This window comes from Colletotrichum aenigma (assembly GCF_013390185.1).
Source record: "Colletotrichum aenigma strain Cg56 chromosome Unknown KSG_Cg56_contig04, whole genome shotgun sequence".
Lineage (NCBI taxonomy): Eukaryota > Fungi > Ascomycota > Sordariomycetes > Glomerellales > Glomerellaceae > Colletotrichum > Colletotrichum aenigma.
In genome coordinates this window covers 2,261,615-2,282,082 of record NW_023500910.1, presented here as the reverse complement: position 1 = coordinate 2,282,082, position 20,468 = coordinate 2,261,615, and the positions used below count along the sequence as shown (strand labels likewise).

At 51.9% G+C, this 20,468-nt stretch overlaps 11 protein-coding genes across 11 annotated transcripts; 5 read left to right on the top strand and 6 right to left on the bottom strand.

Annotated features, from left to right (window-relative positions):
- Nucleotides 1–93: 93 nt before the first annotated feature.
- CGCA056_v006505 (uncharacterized protein) lies at nucleotides 94–870 on the bottom strand (the record flags this gene model as incomplete). Its single annotated transcript, XM_037321754.1, has 1 exon — nucleotides 94–870. The coding sequence occupies one exon, from the start codon at nucleotides 868–870 to the stop codon at nucleotides 94–96; it is 777 nt and encodes a 258-aa protein (XP_037180380.1).
- A 1,261-nt stretch (nucleotides 871–2,131) lies between these two features.
- Nucleotides 2,132–2,989, bottom strand: CGCA056_v006504 (uncharacterized protein; the record flags this gene model as incomplete). Its single annotated transcript, XM_037321753.1, has 1 exon — nucleotides 2,132–2,989. The coding sequence occupies one exon, from the start codon at nucleotides 2,987–2,989 to the stop codon at nucleotides 2,132–2,134; it is 858 nt and encodes a 285-aa protein (XP_037180379.1).
- A 416-nt stretch (nucleotides 2,990–3,405) lies between these two features.
- On the top strand, nucleotides 3,406–4,447 carry CGCA056_v006503 (uncharacterized protein; the record flags this gene model as incomplete). The annotated part of the gene is made up of 2 exons (XM_037321752.1): nucleotides 3,406–3,473; nucleotides 3,601–4,447. The coding sequence occupies 2 exons, from the start codon at nucleotides 3,406–3,408 to the stop codon at nucleotides 4,445–4,447; spliced, it is 915 nt and encodes a 304-aa protein (XP_037180386.1).
- Nucleotides 4,448–5,044: 597 nt separating this feature from the next.
- Nucleotides 5,045–5,791, bottom strand: CGCA056_v006502 (uncharacterized protein; the record flags this gene model as incomplete). Its single annotated transcript, XM_037321751.1, has 1 exon — nucleotides 5,045–5,791. One exon carries the CDS (start codon nucleotides 5,789–5,791, stop codon nucleotides 5,045–5,047), a length of 747 nt encoding a protein of 248 aa, XP_037180385.1.
- Nucleotides 5,792–7,790: 1,999 nt separating this feature from the next.
- On the top strand, nucleotides 7,791–8,615 carry CGCA056_v006501 (uncharacterized protein; the record flags this gene model as incomplete). The annotated part of the gene is made up of 1 exon (XM_037321750.1): nucleotides 7,791–8,615. One exon carries the CDS (start codon nucleotides 7,791–7,793, stop codon nucleotides 8,613–8,615), a length of 825 nt encoding a protein of 274 aa, XP_037180384.1.
- A 378-nt stretch (nucleotides 8,616–8,993) lies between these two features.
- On the bottom strand, nucleotides 8,994–9,833 carry CGCA056_v006500 (uncharacterized protein; the record flags this gene model as incomplete). Its single annotated transcript, XM_037321749.1, has 1 exon — nucleotides 8,994–9,833. One exon carries the CDS (start codon nucleotides 9,831–9,833, stop codon nucleotides 8,994–8,996), a length of 840 nt encoding a protein of 279 aa, XP_037180383.1.
- A 588-nt stretch (nucleotides 9,834–10,421) lies between these two features.
- On the top strand, nucleotides 10,422–11,264 carry CGCA056_v006499 (uncharacterized protein; the record flags this gene model as incomplete). Its single annotated transcript, XM_037321748.1, has 1 exon — nucleotides 10,422–11,264. The coding sequence occupies one exon, from the start codon at nucleotides 10,422–10,424 to the stop codon at nucleotides 11,262–11,264; it is 843 nt and encodes a 280-aa protein (XP_037179409.1).
- An 850-nt stretch (nucleotides 11,265–12,114) lies between these two features.
- CGCA056_v006498 (uncharacterized protein) lies at nucleotides 12,115–13,038 on the top strand (the record flags this gene model as incomplete). Its single annotated transcript, XM_037321747.1, has 1 exon — nucleotides 12,115–13,038. The coding sequence occupies one exon, from the start codon at nucleotides 12,115–12,117 to the stop codon at nucleotides 13,036–13,038; it is 924 nt and encodes a 307-aa protein (XP_037179408.1).
- Nucleotides 13,039–14,292: 1,254 nt separating this feature from the next.
- CGCA056_v006497 (uncharacterized protein) lies at nucleotides 14,293–14,613 on the top strand (the record flags this gene model as incomplete). Its single annotated transcript, XM_037321746.1, has 2 exons — nucleotides 14,293–14,472; nucleotides 14,548–14,613. The coding sequence occupies 2 exons, from the start codon at nucleotides 14,293–14,295 to the stop codon at nucleotides 14,611–14,613; spliced, it is 246 nt and encodes an 81-aa protein (XP_037179227.1).
- Nucleotides 14,614–15,092: 479 nt separating this feature from the next.
- On the bottom strand, nucleotides 15,093–15,995 carry CGCA056_v006496 (uncharacterized protein; the record flags this gene model as incomplete). The annotated part of the gene is made up of 1 exon (XM_037321745.1): nucleotides 15,093–15,995. The coding sequence occupies one exon, from the start codon at nucleotides 15,993–15,995 to the stop codon at nucleotides 15,093–15,095; it is 903 nt and encodes a 300-aa protein (XP_037179601.1).
- A 2,069-nt stretch (nucleotides 15,996–18,064) lies between these two features.
- Nucleotides 18,065–19,042, bottom strand: CGCA056_v006495 (uncharacterized protein; the record flags this gene model as incomplete). The annotated part of the gene is made up of 1 exon (XM_037321744.1): nucleotides 18,065–19,042. The coding sequence occupies one exon, from the start codon at nucleotides 19,040–19,042 to the stop codon at nucleotides 18,065–18,067; it is 978 nt and encodes a 325-aa protein (XP_037179602.1).
- Between the last annotated feature and the right edge of the window lie 1,426 nt (nucleotides 19,043–20,468).

Below are 20,468 nucleotides of genomic sequence, written 5' to 3'. Positions count from 1 at the left end.
GAAACGAAGATTTACCTGATTGCATTGTAATCCCAGGCTTGAACGCTTGCTAGCGGCAATTGCTGTCCGTTGCTTGATGTTGTTGTCATGTTCTTAGACTGTATCGAAGATGGCGGTGTCGCTCGAATAAAAGGTGTTGGCCTTCACGCCAGCTGTCCAGATGATATCGAAGAATGGGGGGATCTTGGTTGGGTCGGCAAATGAGTCCCTGGTAAGGGGAGACAGATCATCGTCGATGTACTCAGCGGAGATGAGATCCCTCCTCTTTGGGATTCCAATGAGAACTCTCCGTAGGTTGGGAAAGAGCTGCAAGAACCTTTTGACGTCGTCGTCTCCGATTGCCCCTTTTAGGACCTTGATCGACTTCAGGCTATCGAGATGGACCTCCTGAATAGTCCCAAATATCTGCGTTTCGAATGCAGGCATATCGACCAGTGCGCCGAGTACAGACCACCAGAAGGTCAAGTCCCTTCCAAACAGAAAGGTGTCTCCTGTGGCAATCCATGCCAATCCCAGATCCTCGAACGAGCCGGATGAGCGTGAGGCAGCCCCTGGGAATGGGGCAAAGTGTTTGAACACCTCCCTCCTCAGGGTAACGTCAACCTGCGAGATCATTCGCAGAGGACGGAATGGCGTTCCCCGCCTCCCCGCCAAGTCCTCTTTGGACTCGGGGTAGATGATGTTGTCCGACGAAGATCCGTTCCAACTTTGGCGCACTCCCAACTTCCACCTGACCCCACCGTGTGTGCAATCGTTCCCGGTGATGGCGGCGTAGACATCCCCAATGACATACTGAGCAATGTGCAGGACAAGCTCATATGGCAAATGGGGGAGGGGAGCAGACGCCGCGGTAGTGGGACTGGCTGCCATCTTTAATGTATTGTGTGCTGTTGTGCTGGGGTGTTGGGCAAAGGGATTGTGCAAGAAAGAAATGTTGTGACAAGAAAAAGGACTTTTTGTTCTCCCCCCCCTGAGAGAAAGCAGATTGTGTAGAAGTTGAAATAGAGAAAAAGAAAGTTAGAGGATGTGAGACTTCTTTAATGTGTTTTGTTCGTCTGAAGTACGTTCCGTGGGCTGCCAATTCACTGTGTAGAAGGTGAAATTGACGGCGTCGGCTGACCTAGCGATAGGTGAATTAAATTAAATGTGAGAAAAGGAAGCATCGAAGATTGAACGAAAAGCGGGTAGCAAGGTAGGTTGTCAGGTATCTTGAAAAGTTTGCCCATCTACAGGTAAATACTTCCCCCTTGCGACACAGAATTCACTGCACCTACGTCGCCGCTGGGGTCAGTGGATACGCGGATAGCAAAGAGCACAATGTTCATCGATAGATGTCCCTACACGATCTTGATAACTACTCAACCGTTGAAAGCTCTATCTCCAACGCTTCTGGCGAGTCAGTGATATATAAGTTCGCTTCAGAGGCTCACAGCTGGACATCATATTGGTGTGCCCTGCTATCAAAGACGACTCATCTGGAGGTTGAATACCATGAAACCGGGCTGGAATTGACAGAGATTCAAGGCCCGCGTTAGAAGCAGATCAGGGCCGAAGGTCTATGTATCCTACAATGAATTGAGAATACTCGTGGGCTCTCTGATCCACAGCCAGAAAGATCCATCATGATAAAACCTTATCGTCGAAAGGGTTTTCAAAGCCAGGGTACTTCAAACCGTCGGAGCCAAGCCAATGATTCAGTATCACGCCCTTTTCGTTGTCTACATGATGTGACAACGACACTGGACGTCAGGCGTCAGTCGGAGTCAAAGGTCTCTCCCGCTGCCATTCACATTTCGAGCCTGTTTTCAATTTGGCCTTTCCCGGTTCTCTCGTCAGAGTAAACTGGCATATATAATATAATGCAGTTTACTTGTACGTCAGCGAAAATCGTGTGCACACATGTTCAGGAACGGTTTGCGAGAGTAGGTGGTCTTCAACGGGCCGATGCTCATCGACTCGACATGATGCAGTTGCATAACAAAACAAAAAGCTTCTGGAAAGGTAACCTTCCTGTAAATGAGAGACTTCAGGGGAATGGAGCTGAAAATTCGTGCAATTAAGTACAGAGAAGTGATGTGTGGCAGCATGATCCGGCGGTTAAGTCGCCAACATACATGGGGTCTTAATGTTCCTAAGAAAAAGGATCCAATCTTCTTATCAGCAGACTTCCGTCACTACTGCTTTTCGAGCCAAAGCCAGCACCATCCTGATGACGAAACAGCTGAACGTTGCGTCGAAACAAGTAGTTTTTGTAATAGCCGGTGAGGTAGAAGGCGACCTTTCGTTCCCAGATAGGCGCCCATGAAGGGCCGCTTAGTTTAAAACCTGATGGTAACTTCATCAATGATTTCTCGTCGATGACGGAAACGTTTTCGTGTTGACAGTGATGATTCCTTGGAATGTGGGCGTTCGTATTGACACCAAAGTATGAAATGAGCGTCACGGACTTGAGCGCTGGCAATGCCGTGAGGATTTCGATGATTTCAGGGAACATGGTGAAACACGCCTCGACAGGATTCACAACAACATGCTCAATGAAGTGAAGGGCGGGAGAGTATCGGAGAGAGCGGAGAAAGGATAGGGGGAAAATGATCTGAAATGCATCGACTCGAGGACACATCCATATGTAGGTCACGCCGCACTCAAATGTTGTGATTGGAAGCTGAACAAGTGCAGACGCAACCATGCGACGTGTCTTGCGGTCAATCTGGTGGAAATTGCGGACGAGGTCAAGCCGATGAGATATGTCGGCTTGACGGATAAACTGATGCTTGCCGAGCAAGATCTTGTGCTTTCGGTGGATCTCATCCCTAGCATCGGGCTCTTGGATGCTCAGGCTCAGGGGATGTTCTGTGGCGTCTGATATGGCATCAACGATAAGACTCTCAACGACTTGGAGAAATATCTCGTATGGAAGGTGAGGAATGGGAAGGCCGTTGAGATGCATGGTAGCCACGTCTGCCCCTAGCTGTGAGACGTCGACAGCCATACTGGATCTGGGCGTTGAATCTGACTGTTGAACTGCATCCGGTGTTATTTGTGTCCAACAGAGTGGGAGGAGACTGGGTGTTTTATAGAGGGAATGCCGCAGTCAAGGGCGCTGCCTTGAATGAACAAAGGTCAAAGAAGACTGTGCAGGCGGGTGCTGACCCTGGTTCGTTTATAACCAGCTTCCTGACTCTTTCCTTTCACATTAATAGTTCCATATTGAAGCGTCTTTCAACAGCTCCGCTCCCCTTGTTCACGCTTGATGTCAGACATCGAGGCCCTCGTCCAACAAGCAACCGGTGTTGAGTCCTGCCCTCCCGCAAATCCCACAATCTCTCCGCCTGAGGGAGGAAAAAGATTTTCTCCCAAGCCAATCGACGAAAACTTGTTCTCGTCAACATCACCAGCATCGCCAACATGAGCGAAAACTCGCCTTCGTTGGGCAACGCCTTCGCGGCCATGAGCCTCCGCGATGACAATGACAGGTACGTGATCTCTGGTTTCTCATGTTAATTTCAGTCGTCGATTCAGTGGTGGCTTTCCTGGTCGCCGGGATTGCGTTGGAGAGTCCTCAAAAATCCCAGCCGGGAAGGAGTGCTGACGAAGTCACAGCATCACTGCCAGCGAGAAGAAGCAGCAGTTCCCCAAGATTCCCTACGAGGTCGCTCTTCTCATCTGTGAGAGCCTTGTCGATATCGCTTATGCCAAAGCCTGCCAGGAGCCCATGACTTGGCAAATCACGGCTCCGAAGGCGGACGCCTCGTCTGCTCCGCTCTACGTTGTCACCGACAAGCACCGTCAGCGTCCCGAGCCAGACATGAAGAGACGCTTCCAGATCTTCAAGGACATTCGCCAGGTCAACCGCAAGACTCGCATAATGGTCGATAAGGCCTTCCCCCGTGCTATCATGTACCACCAGCGCGACTGGGGCGACACCAACGACCATGACGTCAAGGAGGAGATGTGGCCTCCCATCTGGATCTGCCCCGACGCCGACATCTGGAAATTCAGACTGACGCACCCGCGCCTGGCCGCCGATCAGTTCAACCGCGCCCTCGGAGCCTTCTGGTCCCCCGACCTCACGCCCGAGTCGAAGGAGATCGTGAAGCACATTCAGACGTTGAAGGTCCGAAACCTCAATTTCCTGATCAACAGATTCGAGGCCCAGTGGGAGCTGGCGGCTCTGCCGAACCTCAAGAAGATCCATATGATTACCAGCTGCTTTTGGCCCCCCACCATGGCGAGCGCCGACCTGCAGTATCTCTGGCCCATCGACCAAGGCGCGGTCTCGTTCCCCCACTTCCCCCACTTCTCTTCAGCCCAACTCAACCACGTGTTCGGTAAGCTGTGGGAGAAAGGAGTCAAGATTACCATGGTTGACAGATTCCCGACTGTTTCCAGTGTCGTCCTGGAGATGATTGAGACTCGTTATGGTGTCCATGTACGTCGCCTTCCTTGATCACAATGACCGACGCCGTCGCCCTCGATGCCCGCGACGTTTTGGTCTCTTTTCGCCAAGCTAACTTTGTTCGAGCGAGCTCCATGAGGAGAGATTGGAATGATATGGAGGAATGCACGTGGAGTTGCAGGACTGGTGGATAGGTCGCGGGTAGGCGAAATGAGGCTACAAGACGTGTGACAAGGGCGATGCAAGGGCAAGAAGGAATGCTATCAGATCAACAGAATGAAACACAGGAAGACGAAGACGTCTTTATATTGTGCTAAGCTGTTTCTCTCCTCGCTGAAGCGCCGAATTATGCGGAATACAAGAGGTAGACTGGCAGAAGGGGCAAGTCATGACCTTGAAGGACAAGGTCGACGTAAGCTAGTCATTATCCTGAAATAAACCTTCAAGATGCACCTCTGAAATATCAATTTTGAAGGGTTGTTCACGAACATGGACAACGGTAATTTGAAACTTCAACTTGAATTCGCCTTCGCGGATTGCGTCGACCAAGCCGAAGCACTGGGTGCAAACTCACTAAACTTCCCGAATTGATTCTCGACTAAACTATGAACGTCTATCAAATGCCAATCAGTCATATTACTCCCTCTCTCAACGGCAGCGGATGTAGTCGTTGCTTGACATGTCCCTGGGCAACGAAATATACCACTGAGACCCGAAGCCCATCTCCTCCATCATCCGCTTCCTCTCCGTCTCAACCGGATCCAGGTAACAACGGCATACCTGGTCGGTGAATCGAATCATCAGGCCCTCGGGCGTTTGCGCGAGCTCATTGCGAGCTATTATGTCCTCTTCTTCCAAATCCGAATCCCCGGTCAGCTCAAATCTCACACCACGCTTGAGTAGCTTTCCCCAAAAGTGGTCCAAACCGCTTGGGTCTCGCTCTGCAGCCATCGCCGCGTGTGGATACATCGATTCATCGATTGGAATCAGTTTCCCGTGGCGGTGGCGGTCCTCTGAGTTCTCCGGTAGTGGCGGAAAGCGCCTGGCGTCCCCGTCCCCGTAAGCCCCGCAAGAGGCTTGGATGAGCTCAAGCGCAGGAAGAGATTCAATGCAGCGGATCTCCTCTGGGCAATAATAATGCAGCATCCTTTTGATGCCATTGATTCTGATGATCCTCACGTGCTGAAGCAGAGCGGCAGCAGCAGGCTTTGGATTGAGATAGACCTCTCGCGTTGCTAACATTTCGTTAAATCTGTACAGTCTGCCGTCCACATCATTTATGTAGTCTCTCGGCTGAACTGGGTCCCAGTCCAGAGACTGGTCTCTCAAAGTCGGCAGGTGGAACACGTCGATGCTGGGACATACCCAGGCGTACCCAGGGTCGGTGCGGCCCATTCTCCGAACGCCGCACAAGGGAAACCTGGGGAGGCTATTTTCAACAATCCGGCGGGAGTCGCGGTTGATTTGGGTGGCGCTTCTGAAGAGAGCATAACGGTCTTTATGTCTGTTTAGATGCCTTATGAAATATGGGATCGGAGACAGATGAATATAACAAATGGATGACTCCCATGTGTGGCAGTCGAGGAACCAATGTGCCGAGGTAGTCACAGCCAAGGCATTGTCAACCATGGCTTCGATTATGAGGAGGAAGATTTCGTAAGGGGGGATAGTGTTTGGTTGGATATCGTTCTGTGGAGCTCTTGATGTCTCCATTTGGCAGTCGTTTTCTGGTGGCTGCGACATGTTGAGCTTGAGATTTCCGGATGGTCTTATCTACGAGACGGATTGGCTTTGAATGAGATGCGAGCTTGAAGCTATGCAGTGTTTGAATTTGGGTGATGCCTGGCCAGATGATAGGTTCATGAAGGCGTAACAAGGGAAGTCCTTTTATATTCTAGCCTGACAGTGATCAAATCACAGCATCGTCGATGGAACCACGACACCCGTACGGTGAATGTCGGCAAAAAGGACCCAACGGAAAGAGATGAAAAAAAGGAAACCTGATTTACTACAACGTAAGTTCCATATGCGAGTTATCTGACGCGGTACCGTTGTGTTCTGCTTTCCAATCACTGATCTTCCTAATAAAATACGGTTGAAGTTCATAGTTATTCTCCAGACTTGGGCACGAGAGGAGCTACTCCTTTCTCTTATTCGTCGTCTTGTGTTTCAAAAGGATTGCTTGACGCGCTCTTGCGGCCGCAAGAGCTGTGGGAACTCCTTTGCGATGCCAGAATCCGCGATATCGGCTAAAAATGAACAGCACCGCAGCATTCTCTCCAGCCTGAACCAATCAAGGTCGGGGCCGACGCGTGCCGCAACTTGCGCGAAGAAAATGCAATTTCATTCTTCGTTGAAATGCCTACTGAAGCATGGGTCATGCATAAACAAGTGGAAGCATCAATTGACTTATGTCCTGCCTCGATGGTCGATTTGAAGAATGTTGCGAAGCAACTCAGAACAACTTTCACATCTTAAGGTAGATTGGAGCCGGCAAAGAGCAGGCTCGTCGATATTTGTGGCACCAACCTAGAAGTGGCCCTTGACGACACTATCCGAGAGACAATCATAAGGTGACGATGCATATCTTCTCGCCGCATGTGTGACCTGGACGGTGGAGGTACCAGAGGTAGCCGGCAGGGTCTTCAGCGCAAACAGCGGAACGGCAACACCAAGGTGCGCAGAGAGTTAATCGCAGAAGGTGAGTGGTCCCCTCTACTAATTTCTGACAACCCATGAATATACAAGATTCTGTCACATTCGTCGTCGTCTCTGGCTTCGTTGTCGGTCACTTGCGCTGTTGTCGGCCTCTAGTATGGTCGCCGGTCTCAGGCATGGTCGTTGGTCTCTAGCGTGGTCGCCTTTCTCCAAGGCACCTTCTCCATTCTGCCCTTCTTCTCTCCTTCCCCCTGAAGTGCCTCCTGCCTCGACTCTCCAAGAATCTCAACCTCTGGGATATAAATAGAGCTGCGGCACATCACATTCGCACACAAACTTCTTTCCTCGAACTACACCATCTTGCTTCACATTCTACTTCAAACGAGCACTGAGCGAGGGCGCAAAGGTTGGGCCCCACGAACACTCAAATTCCTATCGTTTCTACGATACAACTTTTGCTACAAGACCCATCTCTGAATCGAGCCTCCTACACTGAAACGAATGAAAGGACCTCTCTTCGTCCATCCAAAGTCTTCTTTGTGAACTTCAGCCCCCCACACCACAAGCTGACCTCACATTCATCGCGCCTGCCGCTCCAGATAATCACACTATCGAACGATCTCTTTCAGTCACCGCGCCAAATTTTCACCGCTGTTATCTTCACTCACATTCTTTTCATTACAGCACATCTCAGTCATCATACACCAACCCACCTCTCATCAGATCGACCTTCACAATGGCCACTGCCACAGGAACCCCTCCCTCGTCCATCTCCACGATCTTCAGAAAACTCCCTTATGAGCTAATTCTCATAATCGCTGACGAGCTTATTTCGTCTACCACATCAAGCCTGCAGCCTCAACACTTCGAATTCTACAGCCACGCACAGACGCTTCAAGTTGTTCGTCGCGTCTTCTGTTCTAGAGGGCGGGGAGACTCTGTGGCTTTGGCAAAAGAGCGATACCTTCATATTCGCACTGTCCTCCAAATCAACCAAAGAATACGAAGGGCTGCTCGCAAAGCCTACCTACCTCTCGCAGAGAACAACCAGAAGGAATGGGTTTGCCTTGAGAAGGACGTCTTTGTCCTCGACAAACACATGCTGCAGCCAGCTGAAACCTTTCAGCACCTGACGCCTCACAATCTTCATGTCCTTCAGAACTTGCGGAACATCGTTCTCGCACCCTACGACGCCCACTTCTTGAGAACTGGAGTTGGCTCCCGTGGCCTCCGACTGATGGGGAGTGTGACTTCCATCGGCCTCATCAATGCTGCTTTCGAAGGGCTTGCTGACGCCCGAAAGCGTCGTCTCGAGGACGGCAACCCTCTCAGCCTAGTCCCGCTGTCGGAGGTCATACAAGATGCGCACCCGTCAGTTAGTGGAATACCTTCTTTGAGGGAGTTGGACACTTCTCTTTCACACGTCCTGGGAAGATTGAAGAGCAAGAACGTCAGCATCTTCATACAACTGCGGTGCCACGACATATTCGAACAACGGAACAAGGAGAACAGCTTTGAGATAATCAGCTGCCCCGATGATATCAAAGTATGGTTATCATAGGCTGTGGATGGGGGTCTGGAATTTCAAGTGGTGGATAGGGCGCTTTTACAGACTACAGACCGGTAGGTTCCGGAACAGCGAGCGGTGGTTAGGGGGGAGTTTCATTGCATTTTCTAGCTTTTCATTTTCGATCGCACACTTGGGACATTAGAGCATAACAGACATCAGAAGCACATATCACGGTTATAGTACTGGTCTTTTCTTTTGTTGAGCCGCTGCACAATGTTGTTTCTTGTGTTTGACGTCCTCCTTGCTGTGTAGAGCTCCTCATTTGGCCAAAAGCACTTTCTTCTTCCACATCCATTAATCAGCCAAGCGCGACGATAAGCCACCAGAAGACACAGTCGAAATCTGCCTCCCTTCCTTCTCTCTTCAACGCTAGGTCTGAACCATAAACTTGCCCGGGCACCACTCGCTAGGGAGCAGCTTCATGGCGACGCCATCCTTGGTACCGACAATCTCGATGAGCAAACTCTCAACTTCACCGCGGAAGCCGTAGACGCGGACGCCCTTCTTCTTCAAGGGCCGGAAGACAGCGTTGAACCCAGCCCCATGGGTGACGTTCCAGATCGCCAGGGCGGGGAACATCTCATAGTCGATGGGCATAGGACCCTCCTTCAAGTCGCGTCCTCGGCAGGGAGGCTGGAAGCTTCTGACGTCCATGATGACGTCCTTCAGATTCGGCAGGGTCGAGAGAGCCGCGACGCTAGAGGCGTTGTCATCGGACCAGAAGCACGACGAGGGCGTGGCAACGCGCTGGATGGACTGGATCAGGGCGGCGGCCGGCGGGGTCGGAAGCATCATGGCCTGTCTGAAGTACTCCTCCTCCTCAATGGGGAAGGAGTCCGGATCGGCGGCAAAGCAGGGGATGAAGACGTCGTTCTCGGGACGGATCCAGACGTCGACGGGCATCTGGTGATTGTGGGAAGGGGCGCGGATGAACTTGCGATGAACCATGGCGCGTGTGGCCTGGTTGATCTGCGAGGGCAGGCGGATGCGGTCGAAGCGATTTTGCAAGTTGGGGCGTTGGCGGAGGCGGGGCAGCTCATCCCAGACAGCAAGCTTGGTAGGGGAGGCGAAATCGTAGTAGAGGGTCCACACCTTGACGAGTGTGCAGGCCTCGGCCTCGGTGATGAGGATGTCGACGATGTTGAGAAAGACATCGTAGGGTAGGGAAGCTGGACCGGCTTTGCCGCGGGCTGTCTTCTGGAGAGACATGGTTGTGGCAATTTCGCTCTTGCTGAGTTGAGGTGGAAGAGCAAACATCTGATTTTTGGTTTTAGAAAAACAAGAGAAAAACGTGGAGAGGTGACTGGCAAACGGAGGCAAGATGGAGGGTGGGAGCCTTGAGATGCTGCCTCGACTTCTCGAGTACTGTGGATGCTCGCCTTGGTTGGCGCAGGTGAATGTGAGAGGTGAAGCGCAGCAGCGACGGCACCGAAACTTCTTTGAAAGAAGCTCCCTGCTGTGGCTGTCTCGATTTAGAAGTGCCTAGGCAGGTGAGTGGAATTTATTAGATTTGAGATTTAAAAAGCAATCGCTTTCTTTTTTTTCTTGTTTGTGGGAGTCTAGTTTGTTTGCTTCGTTGGCGATGCACCTTCCCGGTAACGGCTCCATCGATGCCATGGACTTGGATGGAATCATGGTGAAAACTCGGTCTGCAGGCATCCTAGACCCATTACTCATTGCGGATGATATTAGAAAAAAAAAAAAGCAAGCCATTTTTCCGCGACAGTTTTGAAAAGTTCATTCTTTCTTTCTCCCAACCTCATCGAGGGTCAAACACCATCCCCAAACATCGCAACCATGGCACCCGAGATGTCGAGCAAACGCGGCGTTCCATACGAGATCTTCCTCGGCATCATCGATATGCTCATCTCTGAAGCCGCAGCGCATGCAAATCCTTACAAGTTCTCGCTCACATACATGTACGAGTCCCCAACCAAAATCGCAATCAACCCATTTCCGCCTCCTCTATCTCCTAATGCCTCGATTGGCCCGGAGGAAATCACGAGAGAACGCTTTTATGACATTCGTCTGGCTTCCCAGATCAACCGCAAGACACGAGGCCTAGTTCACAAGACCTTCCGCCGAATTCCGATGGACCCCTACCCCTTCATCAACGCCTGGATTCTTCCTGAAATCGACGACTTCATCCCGCTCAACTTGAGAGACATCGAATACGATTACCTTGACCAAGGGTACGATCAAGCAATCTTCCTGCCTACTCCATCGGGACACATCGCGCTTGAAGCCATCCAGCGCATCAATCTTCCTGCCTGGGAATATTTCAAACCTTCAAACGCCATCCGTGTGGCCACACTTCTCGCCCTTCCCAACCTGAAGCAGATCTCGGTTGAAATTGGCGGTATCGATCCTCAACAAGGCTTCGGAAATGTCCACCATGGAATCAGACCACTTGATGAGAAGAGGTTTTACTCGCTCGCCAAGTGGATGCGGGACGTCCCCCAACTTCGAGGTTTGTGGGCCCCTTTCAAAAAGAAGGGTGTGAAGCTGTACGCGGAAACAAGTTTCACCGGCATCATGCTCCTGGAGCTATATCCCGCCAAGAAGAAGATGAATGCTCGATACCTGCGACCGAACTGCGACTGCGATGAGTGCAGGGCCATCCAGCAAACGGCGCCTTGAAGATGGGGAAGACCGATGGGGTTGCGGCCAAGTCGTGCCACTAAACTTGAAGATGAGAAGACTTAGGATTCCAGGGTCAACGAGGGCATCCACAGGGGAAGGATAGGGCAATGAGGTGGTGTTTTTGGCTTTGGTATGGACATGGATCGGATGGATCCCCATATGTACAGGCGTGGATTTTCTGACTCTCAGAATGTCCATCTGGGTGAATATGAATCTCAGCATTAGCTTCTCGCGTTGAAGGCGCGAGGGATCCAGACGCTCCTTCCTCCAAATCGCACAAAACCCATCTCGTAAACCTTTTCTTTGTCAGACCGGCATCCTGTGTTTATCTAATCGATAAGCGTCAAGCATTTCCACTAGAAGTGAATATCTTCGGATCATTCCTTCTAGCAGCCCACCTTACTTGCCTGCGCCTCCTACCTTCTCTCCACCTTCAGACTGCATCTCCGGTTTGTCAACCATATTCTGGTTATCGGTAGGCGTTGTTTATCAGCCTGCTGCCTTCGTCTGTTGTCCTCGTCTCTGTCCCTGCTCCTGGCTCTGGGTGCCGTCGCTGTCGCTTGGTGTCGTCGCACTCGTCCTCGTCTCTCACCCTCGTCTGCCACTCTTGTTCGCCGTCTCCGTCTCCCCTCCTTCTGAAAACCTGCCTGACCTGCTTAGGGAATTTCAGATGCCTTCATCTGTCATTTGAAATTTCTCGCTTCTTTGCACCGACAGATCTGAACAAGGCTTTCTGCTCACATCATCGCCGCCATCGCCATCAGAATTGTCGTCGTCGTCGTTCGTCGTCGTCGTTACCTACCGCTTTTACTGCCCTTCGCTGCAGCCCTGCGAAATCTCACCCACCATGGTTCCCCAGTCAAAGTCGTCGTCCTCCGTCCTTCCGTATGAGGTGTTCCTCAGTATAGTGGAGTTCCTCATCGCCGGTATCGAGGCAGAACAGTACGGCGAGATTGCATGGACCTATTATCGACATGATTTGCCCTGCAAGCTTGTTGTGGGCGATCTCCACCGAGGGGGCCCCTTTGTGGCTGCGATGAAAGAAAGACACCGAGATCCTCGACTGCCCTCGCAGATCAACCAAAGGAGCCGCAAGATGGTTTACCAGACCTTTCGACCGGTACCTATGTGTCGCCGTCTTGTCTCGAGCGGTGCTCTCGGCCACATCCTGCCCGTCAGCGCTCTCATCTTGCCAGAAGTCGACGCCTTCGTCCCACACCATGCTGTAGTCCGGCCCGATTCTTACTTCAGAGGGGGCTGCTTCTATCCGGCGTATCACCCACCCATCCCGAAGTCACACGCCACTCTCGACCTGATCCAAAGCATATACATTTCATCGATCTGCAGCCTCCGCGCTGACAAGTACGAGGGAAACGAGGCTCTGCTCGCCCTTCCCAATCTTAGACACATCATGGCCCTCATCGGCCCCGTCAGAAAGAACCTAGAAGATATCGAAACTCTCCACGGTGGACGTCGCTCTCTCGCCCTGGATTACCAGTTGTTCTCCGACTTGCAGTATTGGGACACGATGCCCAAGGGTCGGAACTTTTGCTCCATCTGGCGTAGATTTCAGGAGAAGGGCATCAAGCTTTACGGACTGATCGGATTATCCAAACATTCTCCCAAAAAGTGTATCATGGAGATCTTCCCCTCGGAGGATGGTACTATGGTCCAATATGTCAGTCCCAACTGTTCTTGCTGCCCGAGAACGCCCACATCGGAGAGAAGAAAGCTGGCGTCCAAGACGAGGTCGGCGCAGCTGGGCTGCTAGATTCTCAGACACACACAAGGCCAGAGAGAACCAGGGCTAGAGAAGCCGCACGGAGGGAGCAGACCTAGAGACAGGCCCGGAGAGAAATGAGGTAGATCAATGTTACAGAGAATCAGAGAAGGTCGGAGAATCAGCTCGAGGCCACTTTCTGGTCTCAGAGATAGAAAGCGCAAACAGAGCCGGAGAGGACCAAACCGGAGAGCAGGTCCAATGACAGAGGGAAAAAAAAGATATTAAAGTTTCGTTACTGGACAAGGAAGGAGAATAGAAACATAGAACAAATTCACATAAAGGAGCCTAGTCACGCTCATGAAATGTCAACGCGAACTATTGCCGCTGTCCGAGACGGCCCACACTCGAGGGAAGCAGCATGGTGGCCGAGTCCAGGGCCAAGCCGAGAAATTAGAGTTGCAAACAAAGTCAGAGCCAGGGAAATTCGGAGAATAGAGCAGGGAAGAACTTGATTGCGAAACCTGGGGCTAGACCGAGACAACCGACAGATATAAATGACAAAACAACAGGTTTGCAGTAAGGGGCAGAGACACAGACATATTGCAGTGACATAGAACAAAGTTAAGGAACGCAACCAAGTCACATTCAACTCAGCAACTTTCCCGAGGGTTGCATTCTCACCTACCAATAGTTTCAGACATGAACCACGGTCTTGGCATCGCGTGGTAGTGTAGTCGATGCCCACGCTCCCGTCCGGATCGGATCAGTAAATACTGTGGAAAGCTCCGCCTCCCGCTGCACCGAGCATCACACACGATAAATTCGGCCAAGCCGAGCATGACACCGACCGCTTGGCACTCCGAGGTTCTCTTGCGTTGCCGAGAGTGCCGGAGTCAGGCGACGAGGGCGATCTCAATAGCTCTGGTGCTCTTCATGACTCGGGCAGGGGTTAAAAATAATAGCATCGAGTTTGACCACGCAGTCTCATGCTCAAACTCTAAATTCCTCAACGACAGGCCTCGCGGCATGCTATGCAATAGAATCATCGCAACAGATTGATTGATCCCACCGGTGAGGTCCACAACAATCTATCCTTGCGGGAAGTGGAGGTGCTATGTAAGGCATATGGCAAGAAGCGACTCAATACAAAAGTCGGCGACATTTCTTCCCACGAGGACACCGCACCCTAGCCCACGCCCTTCTACATACCCCCCGAACAACTCTCTTTTATTGATTCTGCCGCAAAACTCTCTTCAAACGTCCAAAAAAGAAAACCACAAACACACACGATTCAACAACAATATGCGCTCCTTCGTTTTCGTCACGATCGCCGCCCTTGCCATCGGCCAGGCCGCAGCTCAGATGCCGGCTCGCGTCCAGCCTCTCGCACCCCGCCAGAGTGTCGAGTCTGACTGCAACACCGTGCCCGAGTGCGGCCAAGGCAACCTTGGGGCGACTTGCCAGGTGACCTGCATCGACAACGTAAGTTGAACACCGGCCTTCAGTTTTCTGGGTGAAAGAGGTTCTCGTCGCTGACATGTCTGGCCGGGGATGTAGCCTGGAGGCGAGCGCAAGCGCACCGGCACTTGCAAGGATGGCAATTTTGGCATCAGCTGCTACTAGGAGGCGTCAGGTCAAATTTGGCCTAGGTGTTGGACATCAGAGGTCTCTACTTTCGAATTAAGCATCGACATGTTGGGAGGATCAGCATGAATGTTATACATATATATATCCAGTGAGCGAACATTGTAGCAGCTGAGAATTGATTTCTTTCGGTTGCACAGGCGTGTTCTGCGAGTGTCGGGACCTGTCATTCTGGGAGGGCACTGACAAGAAGCTTCGTCCGTCCTATCCTTTTGCCGCAGGAGGTTCATCGCATGTCCGTACAACTTTACTCACGTGAGTCATTGTCAACTGCATGTCTCAACCCTGAATCGTGATACCGAAGATGATCTCAAATTCCTATGACTGCGTTCATCGTCTATTCAGATAGATGCCAAGAATGGCACAACCAGTCCGAGTCTTTTCCCCCAGATGCGAGCATCACATGATCTGTTCTTCCCGGTGAAAGCCCATTGTCCTCAGCTATCCCCTCCTGTGGTTCAAAGCGCGAGCGACTGAATCATCTCCAACGCCTCCTCCGCAATGGACTCATCCTGAGCCGGGCGAGGCTTGCCCGGGGGGTAGAGAATAGCCGTAAAGTCGCCTTCCTTAGGAATCAACTCCATCACCTTCTCAAAATCCGCATTCCCGGCTCCGTAGAGCTTGATGCCTCTCTTCTCGTAGGGGCGCCACGTCTTGTGCAGGGAGTAGGCCGTGCCGGTAGTCCACAGGTCCTGGAGGTCGGGAAACGTGTCCTGGTTGACCATGAATAGGCCGCTGTCGAGGTAAGCGTCCTCGAAGTGCTTCTTGTTGTACCGGCCGATGCTGACGAAGACGTCTCGAAGGTTAGGCAGCTTGGCAAAGTGCGCCATGATGTTGTGGTAGCTCTTGTTCAAGCACGCCAGGCTGGGAAGGTGGAGGTGCTGCACGTGCTGGAGCATGGCGTAGCCCGCAGGCGTGGGCTTGGAGATGGCTTGGACGAAGCCGGCGATATTCTCAGGCTCCACCAGCCGGGTGATCAAGGGCATCACCATGACCTTGTCGAGGTGGGGGACGACCCAGGCCTCCACGGGGGCGAGCGTGTCATTGTAAGGCAAGGCGAGCGGGACGCGAACGAAGTTTTTGTGCACGAGGGCGCGCGTCTTGGTGTTGACCTGGGAGGCGAGCATGATGGAGCGGAAGCGGGTCTTCAATGGATAAAGCGGCTGGTTTCTGGCCTCGTCTTCGTCTTGAGAGGGGATGAAGGCGAGCTTGGAGGGGACGCGATGCTGGTAGTACATCCAAAAGAAGAGGGACTCCTGGCAGGCTTCGGCCTTGGCGATGAGGGTGTCCACGACGAGAAGGAAGACTTCGTAGGGGACGGGGCCCCGACCGTTTTCGACGGGCTTGCTGAGGACAGGCATTCTGGCGGGTGTCAATGGCGTTGGCCCGAGTTGGAGGTAGGTTGGAGAAGAATTGTCTAGAGCGACTGAGTTAGAAGAAACACGCGACAATAGATTTTCAACGAAAGATCTGATCAAGAGACCGGATCGATGAGATGTGATAATAAACTCACCTGTCAGACCGAACAAGCTTCCTCGAGGAGCTATGGAGCTGGTGTTGCTGAAGCGAGGAAGACGCTTGGCCGGTTTTTGGCTGTGCGCGTTGAGAAGTATTTGCGCTTGTTAACTTGAGAGGTGGAGAAATTTTCTCGCTGGCGAAAAAGAGCAGCTTGTGCAAGTTCAAAGGGAAGGAACCAGAGGCCCAGTCTCATGAGCCTTCCCATTGAGATCAGTTTTCACCTTCATCTCTGAACAAACGGATTTGCCCAGGGCCGCACAAGTCAAGCAAACACACCTCCGTTTGACACCTCACATCATGGCGTAAAAGAAATAATATGCGCGCACCACATCCTTATTCAAAGGCCTTAATTAAAAAAAGAGCCCACATGCCATATGTGATATGGACTTCATGTCTGTCTAAGTTGTTGTGCTGCCTGGGATGCAAAATGCGTCTTGATTATTACACTTGCCCATATGTTCATGCCCCAGCCCCAGGTGCCCTCGATAGACCAATGTCCATGCTGGAGTCCGTACGTCTCCATGTTTCTTCCGGTCTCCCAATCATATGTCGCACGTGCAAATAGGATTGATTAGTCTGCTTCGCAATCCATCCGCAGTAGGCACCAATTCCAGCTTCCTCCTCTCCGCGCTACCTCCCATGCCGACAAACACTTTGATGCCCCTCTCTTCCGCTCGCCAACAGAAGTATTCTAGTGCCTGGCGATGCCAACCCGTCCACCTCCCTATCGTCGGGAAGAAGTACCCGCTCAGCGGTATGAGCTCGTTACTGGGATGGGGGTGGTCGATTTCGGGATACCGATAGCTCGCACTTGTGATGACAACTTCGGAGTTCAACGTTATCTCTCTGATGTTGGGGAGTGCCAATATTGAATCGACGTCGGCTTCGTATTCTTCCATCAGAAAGTCTCGCGGAAAGCCTTGAATGTTGACGAGGGATTGGACTAAGACCCGGTCCTGGGCTAATGGGTACTGCAGGGCCTGTCTGAATTGAATGCAATCGCTCGGCATGGTGCAAAATATCGGATTGAAAAGATCCGTTTTTGGATGTACCCATAACGGAGACGCCTTTTTGCTGTACGAATCCCAAAGGGTCATGCGCGGAAACTTGCGTAGAGCCATGCCACGAGTCTTGCTGTTCACCTGTAGCACAAGACATAGTTGTTCAAATCTTCTCTTCCTATTCCGTAGCGTCCATCTCGGATTTGAGAACAAATCGGTGACTTGTACGTCAAGCCGTGACTCGGGTTCAGAACGCGACGATAGGTAGAAACACAAATCCATTGGCTCCGCGGTGACTTCGGCTTCGAGGATGAGAATGTCGACGACGTTGAGGAAGACCTCGAATGGAAGCGAAGGCGCGACTGGACAGGCCGCCATCGCAGGCGATAGGATGTGCTCGTCGCGAAGCTGATTGTGTCCACCTTATCTGTGTAGGGATTGAAGAAACCAAGTGTTTTGCGCCGCGGGGAAAAGAGAGGCGATCGCGAAAAAGTTCTGCGTTTGAGTCAGTCAACTGTGCAAGAATAGTCTGGAGGCTTCCGTGCGTACTTACGACGGTGTCGAGGTGCGGTGAGTCGCGATAATATGATGGCCAGGGATTTGCGCGTCGTTGATGCATCAAGTCAAATTGACCTCGGCGACAGACAGAAATATCCCGACAAGGCAGAATAATGTCGGGAGGCTGGGCTGATCAGACGCCATTGTCGGCGGATAAAAGTGGACAAAGACGGTGCCGACGCGACTACCTACCCCAAAGAACAGGCTTTCTTACATGTGGACAAACACTAAAGAAAAACAGGATAGGGGTGATGGGGGCGTGACAGATGCAAGTAAGGACTTAAGCGCTACACGGACGAATGGGAGTCGCTGACATCGGTCACGATGGCATCCATGGATATGTCTGACATCGGTCACGATGAATCATACCACCCGGAAGATAAACTTGAGTTACCCGAGTCGTCCAACCCACACGGCGATCTCTTATAGCATCGACATTCGGGATGAACAAACTTCATTCTTGTGCCGGCAGGAGTTTGAATCAACTCGATCGTCTTCCAGAACCAAAAGAATCGCGGGTCGATGCAAAAGATTTTGATGCCCCTTGCACGAGCTTTCTCCGCCCATATTGCAAAATTCTCGTTCGGTTCGTCGTCGTTGAAGTACAGAGCCAGCTCTGGGAAGAGATCTGCGTCAATTGGAAGCAAGTTGGCATGGGAATGCAGCTTTTTCGGGACCGGTACTGGCTCGAACTCATCACCGGTGTATCCGATATTGAGATTTATCTCGCGCAGATTTGGCAGGGCGTAAACTGTCTCGAGTTCTGGGACCCAGCCCTCGCCGAAAAAGTAGGGCGGAAAATCGTGGACTACCTCGATGCTCTTGACGAGCTGGGCGTCGAGTGGCGTTGGGCTCTCGATCGCACGCTTGAGATTACCCTGTTCTTCGTCGGCGTCGGTATTGAGGTAAAAAAGATCTAACTTTGGACAGACCCAGCCCATGTGTCTCGATCGGGGCCTGGCAGTTCGCATGGGAAAGGGGACAAAATGCTCGTGGATAAGTCGTCTAGTATGGTGGTTGATCTGCAAGGGCGCGCGAATGCTGCGGAAGCGTCTCATCTGGGTGGAATCGTGCTGCCAGGCGAAGCGGGTGTGAATCAGAATATCAAGCTTGGAGTCGTGTCTCGCGTCGGAGTACGTGAGAACCATTGCCATCTCGTCGGCTATCTCCACGGCTTGGGTGACGAGGGCTTGTAGGATGGCGAGGACAATTTCCGGCGGCAAAGACTCAGTCATCGATGACCGGCGGATGGTCGGCTGAGGTGCTGTCTTAGGCGACGCATCCCAGGCGATGCTTGAATTGCTTGACTGATCGGAGTCGTAGTAGTCCATTATGTGTGGGCGCGGCACTGCAGGAGGATGAGGAACAGCGATCGAGGGCAAAGTGCGGGAAGGCAAGTGGTTTAACCTTTTGCATTGATATCTCGGATGTGAAAAAGCACTTTCCAATCATGCGCGGGCCGAGAGGCAGAGAAATGATACGTGAAGTGAATGACGATCCTTCCAGTGGTGGACTGAGACATAGATTCAAAATCCGCATTCAGCGATGTGAAGCCTGACGACAAATGCAAACAGTCAGCGCGGGGAACTTGAGAATACCTATGCCGGTGATACCTCCGAGAACGTTTTGGGCCTCCATTCCATCAACGTCGCTCAGTTCGTTTCTGGTGGAGGTGTAATGTTCGTGGATGAAGTAGTCAAGGATGTTGCGATGTCAACCCAGCGGCGTAGGCACATGCTGTTCGGATAGCAATCCAGTCATCGAGGTAAGACCTGTTGGCTCGTAGAATAATGCGTTGCGACCGACATCTTCGAGTCTGTCTGGTGCCTGGAATTATCGGTATTCATCGAAAGTTAGATCGCGAAGCTGGATCTCGCATCGATGTGTTCTTTGCTTTGCATGTCGTCCGTATTTCGCGCTGGGTCGAAGGCGGGCAGCCTCGGAATGGCCTTAATATTTCATGTTCCACAAGATGCCGCATTGGACAGGCCAAGCCAGGTCCAGCCCTTGCTTGTGCAACCGCAATGCTGCAGCCTCTTTGTTGCCTCTCAAGTTGCTCGAGATAAATGAGATGGTGCGTTGAATGCGGCGGTGACGGGTAGCTGCATGGAAGGCAACCGCGGCAAGGAGCTCCTTTTGGGGGGCTCGCAGTTTCCTCGCGAGAAGGAGGAGTTGGGAAAGTCCTTCCTTCCTCTTCTGTTGTGCCATCCCATGCTGGACGCTTCTCGTCTTTTCCACCACCACCAATTATTGGAAAAGAGTGGTCTTGCTGTCGCAAACTTTGCAGCGGCTTATTGTGCAATAAAATTTCGAAGGTAAACTGCGCGGCCAATTTCCAAGCTCAGGGCTGACCGTCGATACGTTACAGATCGCCGCACTTTCGACTTCAAGCGAAATCACCAAGCCGTGTGTTTTTGGTGGGCTTGCTTCGGAGACGACTGGGACGAAGACGACTGGTGGCCTTGGAACCTCTTTTGGCATCAGACTTCTATGCAGTACGCGGCGCAACGCCAATTGGAGTGGGACAGTGACCATCACCGCCATCATGGAGACACCAACGACTCTGACGACGATCATGACGACCATGAACACCACGACGACGATGACGACGATAACGACGACGACGATAGCGACAGCGACGACAGCGACTAGATGTAGGCGAATGCTCACATGTCTCTTCAAGCTACCTCCCAAAAGGCACCAGAATCACAGTGTTGCCGATGCAAGACGCAGGCAGCGAAACCAGGTAATAAAGAC